We start from the raw sequence: 12,148 nt of genomic DNA, 5'->3' as shown, positions 1-12,148 counted from the left end.
CATTTCAATCAATTACTAATTTATTTGACTGTATTGTCATTAATCTCACCTTTATTCATCTTGTCTTTAAGGATGTTATTCCTTTTATTTTGAAAACCTTTATTGAGAAAGCACCTACTGCATCTCAGCCCCTGTGCCAAGTGCCAGGGATGCAGAGAAAATAACATGTCCTCCCTGACCTGCCCATCATCTATGACTCAATGTGGTGGGTGCTGTGAAGTGTGAGGGGAGTTCCCTTCAGAGAATGAGATCAGTCCTGACTGTTGAAGAGGAAGATGGACATGGGGACAGGAAAGTCCGCACTCAGAAGACTCCTGGCTAGAGAAGGTGACACAGAGCTGGACCTATAGGGTGCATGGAATTGGATAGAAGATAAAAATCCACAGGAACTTTTATTGATGAGACCATCTTAGCCTGCTCTAATAGAATGGCAGATTTGTATTTCAGCTCGTTTTCTTTTCTACTTACCTTGAAATATAAGTTTATTGTGGTGGGCCCAATGCAAGGGATCCCATTTATTTCTTCCTGAGAAAGAACAGGAAGAGTTATAGGTACAGGCAGGTAGAAGGAAGGGTTTCCTTCTTTATGCTCCCATAATAACTACTCTTCCAACATTTAGCACAGTAACTATGTGCTTACCTGCCCATCTGCTCCAGAGGTTTTGATCTCCTCATAGCAAGGCTCTATTCTCCTGATCAGTGTCTCATAGTTATATTTGTAAGGAAACTTATGTTTGCCAGTGAAAGAAGCCAAACTCAAACCAAACTTAAAGTGGCTAATCAAACAAACAAACCAAGGCAGGAAGGAGAGTTTATAGACTCACTTAACAGAAAGGGAATCAAGCTGAGCTGTATCCAGGCTCGAGTGATGTGTTCAGGCGTCAGTCTTCACACCTTGGTTCTGCTTGCCTCTGTAATGACTGCGTGTTAAAGACGGTTCACCCTTTATGGTGATTCAATTACTTCAATAACAGTCTATCCTTTCTGCCACCCCTGCAGAAAGAGCAAGTCTCCATTTTTAAAGGTTAAAACTGCTTGAGTTACTGAGGAGACTTACCTGCAAGTTGAGACTGATCGGCTTTTACTGCTGAACCAATTATGGATATGGTTCAAACCATATGGACTGAGAATGAGCAAGTGTGGTTTCCTATGGAAAACTGTGGTACTGTTACCAGAAGCACAGGTAGGTGATACCAGGTAGACGAAAGCAATAGATGCCCACCATCTACTCACTATTTAGTGGATCAGTGAGGGCACGCTTGACACAAGAGGCTCTTGTATGAATGTTGCCATCCATAATATCATTTCATCTTCAATTAACTCCATGAGAAAAGTATAAGTATCTCAATTTTCAGGATAGCAAACTGAAGAAGAGAGAGTAATTATTTTAGTATAAGATTTAAAAGCTGTTAAGTAGAGATTTAAGATTTGACCCTAGGTCTGTGTGGCTATGAATTTGTTTGCTAGGGCTGCCATAACAAAATACCACAAACGGGTGGCTTTAACAACAAAAATGTGTTGTCTTACAGTCTTGGAGCCTGGAAGTTCAAGGTCGAATAGTCAGTAGATTTGGTCTCTTAGCTAAGACCTCTTTCCTTGGCTTGCAGAGGGCTGTCTTCTCACTGTGTCCTCTCGTGGCCTTTTCAGGGATGTGTGCACACATCCTTTGTGTTCCTTTGTGTGTCTAAAGTTGCTCTTCTCATAAGGAGCCCAGCCAGATTGAATTAGGACTGCCCTAACAGCGACAGTTTACCTTAATCATCTCTTTGTAAGCTTTATCTCCAAATACAGTCACATTCTGAAGTACAGGGCGTTAGGGCTTCCACATAAGAATGGGAAGGCGGAATTCAACCCATAAAAGACTACAAGACTCCTGTTTTATCCATTTCTCCAAGCCTCAGGACTTGAAGCTTGTCCTGTCACTCATTCAAGCCGAATAGACCCATGGTCCTGAAGGCTGAGTCCCTTGGCAAATTGCAGCTTTGGTTCAGAGCTGCCCTGTTCCACATAAGATTGTCCCTGGGACAGCTTTTCTCCTTAAAGGCGTGCAGTTTCTAATAGACTAAGATGAACTTGGTTCTTTGATAACATATTCCTACTGTAGGATTGGCAGAAACAGTATCTGTGAATGTGCAAATATTTTTTTCTGTTTATGAGAAGTGTATTGTTGACTGTTCTTAAGCAAGGTTGGCCAAGGTCTGGATTTTCCTTGTCCTAGATAAGCTGCCTCTCCCTGCCATTTCCATCACAAAGCCATTAAAATGAATTAAAGTACCATGTGTCTCAGAGTAAGGAGAGAACCCTCATTTGGGAGACTTTAGAATAAATAGATGTTCTAGTTATTTCCAGTTATAGTTAAAACAGAGACTTTGAGAGGTTAACTATCACACCTGAGTTCACGAAGCTGGAAAGTGATATGATTAGGACTGGTACTCCGCATCCGTCAGAGTGAGCCTGTAGACTTCCTCAGTATATCCTCTCAGATTTCCAGCAACTACTGTCTTCGGTGAATGACCAATGGAAATTTGTCTTATTCCAACCACTCTGACCATGGCAGTTTCTGAATGCATGGCGGTCCTTTCCGAAGAGAAGGTGGACTTATTTGTCATGATTTGTTTTCAAGGAGCCTAGGTTTACTCCTCTGAATGTCTGCTTCTCTTTTCTGGTGCTCTCCTTTTTTTTATTAGATTATATACGGTACCGCAGTAGGGGCTCAAGATAAGAGAGATCACAGAATTCTGTGAAGGTGACTTTAGCAAACCCTACAGCCCATTAAAAAGTAAGATTGCCACAATGCTATTATATTTACAGGGGACTGTTATTATCTTTTAGAGACACTTGCTGAAATATTTAAGGAAGATTTGTCATGCTGTCTATAATTTACTATTTAAAAAAAGATCAGTAAAAATAAACACGAAGCAAGGACAACATGTTAATTGTTAAATTTCAGTAACGGGTGTATACTTATTCCATCTATCTTTGTGTGAGAATATTCATAGTAAACAGTAAAAAAAAAAACCACAAAGTAGAAAAGTAAGTAATGAGTATATGATAAAGATTGAGGTACTGAATACAAAGGAAGGTTCAAAAGAGAAGTCATTTCTGGCAATAACAATGATGACAGTGATCATGTCATTGAATCCTCCCTTCTGCTCTCAGTAAAACAAGAACAGACGAGTTTCTCAAGTGCCAAGCACTGTGCTGAGCACTTTTCATGTATTGTCTCCTTCACACCAACCCTATGAAGCACTGATGATTTTCTCTATTTGTATGAAGAAAACTGAGATTCAGAGAAATGAAATGACTTGCTCAGAGCTCTCTTCCCCAATGTAGTGCACTCCTTTCTCCTTTGGGAGAGCTATGAGGAAGCCACTGAAAGAATTCAGGACAAATGGGGAGATAGGTGAAGGCACAAAGGGACAGGTAAACTGGGTGAATGGAGAGAAGGCAAATAGCAGCAGGTCCCAGGGAGGCCTGGATATTTAAGTGAAATGTGGAGGTTGTGGTTGGGGAAGAAAAAGGACTGGGAGGTGATCCACTCTATGACCTTGTTAGTGTATCCGACATGTATGAGAGGTCCAGGGCATGATTCACATGGCTATTGGAATTTCCAGTGATGAGGACGCAATTGGCATATACGAAAAGAGGTGTAAGTAGGGATGGGAAAGATATACTTGAAGCAGGAGTCTGGCTCATAAATAAGGATACCATCAGCTATCCCACTCCATTCTAAGGCTGATCAGAAGGATTGCTGACCACTTCCCCACAGTCTGTAAGATGATTTTGGCAGTGGGAAAGGCAAGTTATCTTTAGTGTTTCCAAAACCAATTTACCAATTTTTTAATAATTACTTCCTTTGAGCAGGAGGTACTGACCTAGGTGCAGCTATTTCATCTCAAACTAGAGTTTAATTTTAAAAGAGTTTTTGCTTGTTGGGGTAAAAAGAGAAATCCTGCCTAAGAAAAATTGGCCAACTGTGTGCTGTACTGGAATTTTCCTGGAGAGCTTATCACAGCAAGCTGGTGGCCTGGGGTGCCGAAACAAACCATTGCTGTAAAATTAAAATGAATTCATCTCAGCTGATAGCTTTTTATTTAATTTTAAAATGTAAGTGGCTATGTTGAAAAGAAGGAAAGGAAGTCTAAATTGCCCTACTAATCCCATGAAATACTGTCAAGAGGATAAAAGCAGACGACTGTGAGCCATGTGGGGGATCCTTTCCAAAGCTTACTTTTATACCTCTCTTCTGTTTTCATTAAAGCAAGTCCCAAAGATCAAATGAACCCTGGACCCACGCTGATGGCAAGGGCACAAGTTGTTTACTCCATCTCTGCCAGCAGCCCACTCACCACTTGGCTGGGATGTAGGCACACAGGTCAGAAGAAGAAGAATCCTATTTTCACCCGCCCGGGTCTCCATCAGGAGCCACCAGGGAACAGCAGATGATTAAGTCACTCATCTGACCGCCTCCAGTGAGATACTTGCTAGCAAATGAGTGGGAAAGCTCATAGGAAGGGGGAGAAGGAATGATGTACCAATAATTCACAGGCATGTGGTTTTATGATTCACACAGTGCTTAGCATACATGCCTGCCTTTGAACTTGCCTTCTGGTGAGCAGTCCATACCTTTTCAGCCCCATTGTACACAGCAGGAATCCCAAACCCAGAAATGTTAAGACCCAGATTTGTTCCTAATCATACAGCTTGTTCAGAACGTGGGCTTTGAAGGCGAGTTCCCTGGTTTGAATCCTGGCTTTATTACTTAGGAGCTAAGTGACCCTGGGAAATCACTTAACCTCTCTTTGACCCCATTTTCTCATCTGTAAAATGGAGCTAAGAATAGTATCCATCTCAATGGTTGCCGTGGGGATCAAACAATAGGATGTGTGTCAAGTCGTAGGAACACTTTGGCCTATAGTACTCAATAAATGCTATCATTACGTTTGTAAAATGTCTTATGGCTCACAAAATACGCATGTATCCAGTTCAACTATATTTATTAAGTACCAGAGCCAAACACTGTGCTAAATTCTGGGGATGCTGGAATAAATCACTTATGACCTCAGCCATCCCAAGGACACAGGGATAGATAGCACAGGTAAACGGACTCACTCAGTATAAAGTGGTATTTTAAACAATGAAGGTAATTGGAAGGAGAATTTAGCCTGGCCAGAGAGTGTTAGAGAGGGCTTTTTGAAGGAAAATATTTTTCTGACCTTACCTTTATTAAAACCCTCTGAAAAAAAGGTATTATTTTGTCCAGTCTACAAATGCGTGAAACAAAGCTCAAAAAAGATCAAGGACTTCCCAAAGCCCCTCAGCTGGTAAGTGTTGAAACTGCCTCAAGGATACATCCCCTGTGAATTAAGTCATAGAGATAATAAGCTGTGGTGGTTTTTTTCTTCCCCACTATTTTTCTTGTTTAACAGGTAACAAAAACTATCATTCTTTATGCATCTCCCCTTTCTGCCCTGAAAAATTTGGCACAGTTCCAAGTTCTCTACAATCCACATTCAACAGAAGTCTGAGCTGGAAGGGACAACGTTTAGCCGTAGGGTTCTGCAGGGGCAGAGACATGCATGTTGTTGAATATTAGTTCCGTCACACACAAGCTCTATGACAACAGGCAAGCAACTGAACCTCATTGATTCTCAGTTTTCCCACATTCAAAAAAAATGGAGCAATATTTTTCACCTCCTAGGATTGCTGTGATGTTTACATTAGCACAGTACTTGTTTACATTAGCACATAATTGTTCCATAAACAGTCACTATTAACTTTAGCTAGAGAAATGCCACCTAGTCTACCTACTTCACTCCTTATGTCTGATGACACAAATCATCTGTGCAGTCTATTTTGAAAGCCTTTCTCGGGAGATTCTAGAACTTCACGTGTGAAATGTTCCAATGCTTGACCAATTTCACAATCCAGAAATCCAACCCTTCCATACACTGCTGATGCTTTCCTTTATAATATTGACATTCTGCTCTCTGGAGAGAGAGAGAGAGAGAGAGAGAGAGAGAGAGAGAGAGAGAGAGAGAGAGAGAGAGAGAGAGAGAGAGAGACACCAGTTGTGCTTTTTCTGGATACATAAGTGAACATCTCAACTTTCTCTCTCCCAAACTATCTAATCCCAAGAACTTAACTTTTGTCTTGAGAAGTCCTTTATTTACTTGTTTCCTCTTGTGAGGAACAGGACTCCCGATGTCCTGAGGTTGCTTTGGTGATAAAGCAGGTAGCTGCTCATAATATTGTGTGTGTTGTGTTCTTTATTTTCAAAGCACATTCACATGCTTACCTTGTTGATCCTAAAACAACTGAGGGAGGTAGAGAAGGCAGGCATTATCACCAGGTGAAAGATGAGGAAACTTCAGGGAAACGGAGGAAATAAAAATAGTCACCATTGCTAATAGCTGTTTAGGTCCCAGGTCTTTGACGGACGTTATGTTATGTGAACTTCTTAAGAGCCCTCTGTAATAGGTGGTATCAGTTTATTTTGTAGGAGAGGAAAATGAGACTCAGAAAGGGAATTTGCATATCCTGCTTTCTCCAGATAGTAAGTGGTAGAGCTGAATCTCAAGTCCAGGTCTGTCTTACTCCAAAGCCAATAAGTTCAATCACGAACTTTTAAAGATTTTCTCAACCCATCAGTGACATTACCGTGACATTAAAATCCAGAGCTCCTGATTCACAGTCCAGGGCACCTTTCCTTAAACCACTCATTGAGTCCTTCTTAATTGCATGAGGGGCTAGAGGAGACCCACCTATGACAAAAACAGTTGCTCTCACGCAGAACTGCTTTACGGCTGTCTGATTGCTAGCTAGTCCTCTGTTCATAGTTTCCTGGTACCTGCCTATAATTTGGGGGTTCCCAAGAATGCAGTCAGAGAGTAATAAATTTATATAAATATTATATATATAATTTTAAAATAATATAACATGACTTCATATATATAATCAATAGTATTTTATATTATGTATTTATATTAAAATAACATATTTATAATATATGATTTATATATAAACAATATATTCATATTATACATTACATACATGTGTATATATAGTACATTTATATATTATATGTATATCGATGTATATATGTGTAAATGCTTCCACAGTTGGCCACATTATCCAGCAAGAATATACATTCGTCAGTCCAAACAAACTTCTCAGGGATTCACCAGCAGGATATTTCTTTAAACACAAAGTTGAATGTGGAGAAACATGAAAGAGAAAAGATACTGGGAGTTTCTCTTCTTCCCCTGCATGTCCCATCCATGTGGACCCATAAACAAACTCACATGGATGTAAGGCAAGCTGAACCGAAGGGTGGATTCAAACCATGTTCACCTTATCCTGGGGAGTATGTGTTTACCTTACTATTTGAGTTGCTTCACTCATTTATTTTCCATTTCACAAGGAGATGGTGGTGAAAAAGGAGAGCCAGGAGAGGAAGGAAAGCTTGGCAAAGTGGGACGCATGGGGCCGAAAGGTAGGTAAATGGATATGGAATTGACAATATAATGTTAGAATGACTCTTCTCTCCCTCCTGGATTTGCCCTAGAAATTAGCAGCTTTCATAACACTCTCCACTCTAAAGATGTATGAAATGTATTTCAAATATGAATTTACTCATCACCAGAGAGTTCTTATGAGATCATTTGTCAACAAGACTCAAAACACATTCCTCAAGTTTCATCCTTTGGGGTGACTTGAGCGGGACACTCTGGGAGCTCCAGGAATATCTAAGAGACTGAATATCTAAGTCCCTGGGAATATCTAAGAAACTGAATTTTAGAAATGCAGCTGTGTTCCTAGTAGTGTGTCTCTTCAGAAGACACTGCTGGGCAAGTCTTTTTGGCTGGCCTAGAGCTTAAGGAGGTACAGAAAGCATTGTGTGGTTCTTTGACTTACCTTTCTTCAAGGTCTGGTGAGGTATGAGAAGATTAGGGGCAAATAAGATGAGAATAACACAAAGGCTATTAAGGAGTATTGTTACTCACCAAACCAAAAGTCCCACCGATACATAGCTTCTGGATTGAGATGTGTACACGTGTCTCTTCCAAGGACGAGAAGTATTCCCTGCCAACTGTTACAAGATGGTAGCCCTGGACCACGGATTTTAAAATTTTCAGTAATTTAAAGAGAGAAAAATACTCACCTTTGAGACCTCAATTTGAGAAATGCGATTTAAAATTTTTTATGTTATAAATATGTACATACAATAGTCAACAAATCTGTAAAATCAATTGCAAAATTACCACAAAAATAGAGCTTTATAACTGGCAAATATTTTTTAGATATTCATGGAAAAAAACAATTAATAACAATTTTGGAGCAACTTAGTGATTCCTGATGATATTTTTTTGGATGAGAACTCAGTGGGACAATATTTGATGGTTCTTTGATCGCTAGGTTTTATAACAGTACATTTCCTCCCCCTTTTTAAAATGGCTAAGATCGTCAAATATGGTTTTAACATAGAGAAGAAATGGAATCCTGAAATGAATCTGAAATGGAACAGAATTAGAATAAAATGCAAGAATTCTTCCATTCAGCCCCTTCTCTGGTCTTTAGATTAAACACAGTCCTTTTAGATATTTTGCATCAGTATTTTAATATCATCAGGTTCAGGATTGTCATACTCACCCACATTTTAATTTTACTACATCCATTAAAATGCTATTAAAATAGATAATATAGCACAGTATATATATTACATATCATGGATAGAAGAATGCACTTTTTGGTATTTCCTTCGAGTGGATATTATATATTAGCCACATCTTTAAGGGGAAGATAAAACGTTAGGATATAAAGATGATATGTTTTCCTTTTCAGGAATTAAGGGAGAACTGGGTGACATAGGCGACCAAGGCAGCATTGGCAAGACCGGGCCCTTTGGCAAGAAAGGTAAGCCACCTTTTGCTATTCTCCAACAGCAATGTAAAGCAAGTTGCACATACCTGTGATATATTTGAAAGGTTCTGTGTCATAAAAATGAGCGCTTTTCTTTCTTTTAAAACATGAGTGTTATCTTTCTTTCTATCTTGACTGTTTCGTTCATGTGTAAGCAATATGTCATAAGGCCTTGAGCAAAATTAAATAGAAATATAGGGACAGAGTCAAATGTGAAGTTCTAATAGTCTATATTGCACTCTGTCCTGGAATCTACTGGTTGTAATCCTTGATCCAATTAAAATGGGTGTCATCACCATCAAGTCAGTTCAGTAGTAGAAAGCAACTGTTCATAAAACTCAAGGTAACAGAGGACAGTATACTGTTCTTTCTTAATTTGAGTGGAATAATAGTTACCTGTTTGGGATCTATTAACAGGACAGGAACTTGAAATAGACATAGGTGTATCCTTTTGTTTCAGTCATATCCTGATCCTGGACATCATTACTGCTTCATTATTATAAAATAGAGGTAGCTGCCTTTTTGTTACCTAAGCACTCTCTCCCTATCCTATCATAAAGCCCTACAGTGGTAATAGGTTCTAATTGCTTCTGATACTCAGTAGTTTCCACAGGCATTGTTCCACTGGGTTTGGAGATACAAAACTGAATGAGAATCAAACTTTTATACAAGAAACTCACCGACTATTTAGGAAGATAGGACTTTCTCAGAAAGAATTATGATACTGAATAACTATATGACTGCTATAGCAACCCTGCGGACGAGTAGACACGATTGATAAGAAGAACTGACCTAGATCTCGAAGGATAGTAGCATGGTTATGGAATTGGGGAAAAGGCGTGTGAGGGAGATGCAGGAGATACTTGGGCAAAGGTACAGACCAGGGGTAACTCAGCGCCATCGGTAGCAGGATTCTGCAGGCTCGTGGTACCCACTGGCCTTCCATAGGTGCTCGAGCCACTGCATAATTAAATATGTGCCTAATAGTGACTAGCAGTGTTTTCCTGTAAGCAGGCTGACAGATGCAGTCTGACCTGAGGCCATGGCCCCTCTCCTCGCATTCTGTAGCTCAGTACTTCTGCTCTCCAACTCCCTACTCTTTTTCAACTTATTCCTTTGAGAAATTTCCTTTGGCCTGCCTAGGAGAGCAGAGACAGAGGGCAGTGCCACTACAAAGAAACTGCTATGCTAATCTTTGATCTGGTAGCTTAAGGTCTATTCACCAGCGGTTGAAACTGTCGTAGCTGAGGAAGAGCTCACGTATCCTCAGAGTACATGGGTCCTGATTTACCACGAAGCTAATGAACCTTTAAGCATGGGTCCCTTCCAAGACCGAGAAGAAGGAGCCTTAGCAATAGGAGCACGTGTCTTGGTAAAATTTGGAAAGTAAGGCATTTTAACCTCAACTGGTTAAAATAGGGCCTCTCCACATTTTTAAAAAACTATTGCCATCCCAAGAAGTCTTTTTAGACATATTGGCCCCCTATCACATTTTTAGACATGTTTTTCCTAATTGCCCCCCCATGAAATTCTAATACCACCCATGCGCTAGATATACTTGTTATGTATTGTGTGTATGTTTATGATTTATATATTAAAAAGAGTAAGATTTTTTCCCTTCTCAAGAACTGACTTTTGCGTCCTTGAAGTGATAACTTTCCTCACAGAGAATGCACAGGTCAAGACTACTGTCTCCTTCTGTTTCACCTTCTCTTAATCTTACTTCTTGTATCAGGTGGTTTTGGAGTAAACACAAGGATTTGGGGAAATAGATAAAAAGAACTTGAGTGGGGGTAGTAGTTCATTTGCACTTAATGGGATATGTTTATGTAGTGTGCAGTTACTTCCATGTACACTTAACAATTCCAATGTGGGAATAGCTTCAAAAAATACTCCTACCATTTACTGTCCAGATCTATCCAAAGTAATAACGAAAAAGTGCAGGGGCAGAGGTCAGCTCTTCATAAGATTGTGTCCTGGGCCATCCAGCACAAGAAATGTGTGGATTGTGGAAAAGAAGCAAGGTTTGAAATGTACAGAGCCAGAGCTGGTCTGTAGAAAATTTTTCCAAATCTAACAGCTCATATATAAAAAACACTTTACAGAAGTATTCTTAAATTTGACAGTATTTTTAATTTACCTTCATCATCAACAACAAATGGTAAGGGGAAAAGAAACATCTTACAATATCAATAATAAAAGCAAAATTCAGATTTCTGCTACAGGCCATGAGATTCTCCTGCACTAATCCTGCTAAGAATGAATAGCTGAGTCAAAAACAAACAAACAAACAAAAAAACACAAAAAAACATGTTTGCAGTCATAGAGGAATGCCAAATTGAATAAGACTTGCCAAATTGAATAAGACTTTAAGGTCCATAAACTGGAGAAGGGGACCACTCTCGGGTAAGTCATACATCCCGTACTCACTACTTTTCCTCTCAAGTCATTCACCAATTCATTAGAAAGGAAGCCCTAAGAGACTGAAGCAGAAAGTTGCTCAAACTGAATATTCAAGATCTGCTGAAAAAGACTGGCCTGGGAAAATGCCACTCTTTCCTTATTTCAAAAAATGAAAATTTTCAGTTAGAACTTCAGAAATTCTGAAAAATACTTAATGAAACATATACGCATTCATGTTTTAAAAAAAAATCCTAGCAAACTAGAAATAGAGGGAAACACATTTAATATGAAAAGGAAAATGAACAACAACAAAAGACTATTTAAAAACCATAATAATGAAATACTGACCATTTCTCTCCTGAGATTGGGAATGAGATGAGTGCAGCCCTCATCACCAGTTCTAATCAACATTATAGAATTTCTAGCCAGAGCACAAAAAGCAAGAACAAGAGATAAGACTCATAACAATTGGAAATGAGGAAATAAGAGTCATTATTTACAGATGACGTGATCACATGCCCAGAAAATACAAAAGACTCTACAGATTAGCTGTTGGTAGTGCTAAATTTTTTAGACAGCTTAATTTACAAAAATAAATTTTGTTTCTACATACCAGAAACAATTTTTAAATGAAATAAAAAATATGCCATTTGTTATAGCACCAAAATTATAAAATATCTAGGACTATAGCCAAAAAAAAAACCACACACACACAAAAAAAAAAACACACAAAAAAACAAATGATGTGTAAGCCCTCTACAACAAATACTACATGATGAGAGAAATTAAGGAATATCTAAGGAAATAGAGGTAAAACTACATTC

General features: G+C 39.1%; 1 protein-coding gene across 6 annotated transcripts in view; it reads left to right on the top strand.

Annotated features, from left to right (window-relative positions):
• Positions 1–12,148, top strand: part of COLEC10 (collectin subfamily member 10) — a 412,450-nt gene that overhangs the window by 387,331 nt on the left and 12,971 nt on the right. For 4 of the 6 annotated variants that reach the window (XM_081071265.1, XM_081071267.1, XM_081071266.1 and 1 more), the window contains 2 exons: positions 7,423–7,494; positions 8,844–8,915. In XM_081071265.1, coding sequence (XP_080927391.1) covers positions 7,482–7,494; positions 8,844–8,915 — 85 coding nt within the window. In that variant the 5' untranslated portion in view covers positions 7,423–7,481. The remainder of the gene's footprint in view (positions 1–7,422; positions 7,495–8,843; positions 8,916–12,148) is intronic. The other 2 variants (XM_081071264.1, XM_081071263.1) reach the window with 1 other exon arrangement.

Source organism: Rhinolophus hipposideros (genome assembly GCF_964194185.1).
Source record: "Rhinolophus hipposideros genome assembly, chromosome: 13".
Taxonomy (NCBI): Eukaryota; Metazoa; Chordata; class Mammalia; order Chiroptera; family Rhinolophidae; genus Rhinolophus; species Rhinolophus hipposideros.
The sequence above is the reverse complement of the archived record's forward strand: the minus strand, read 5'-3'. Positions and strand labels throughout refer to the sequence as shown.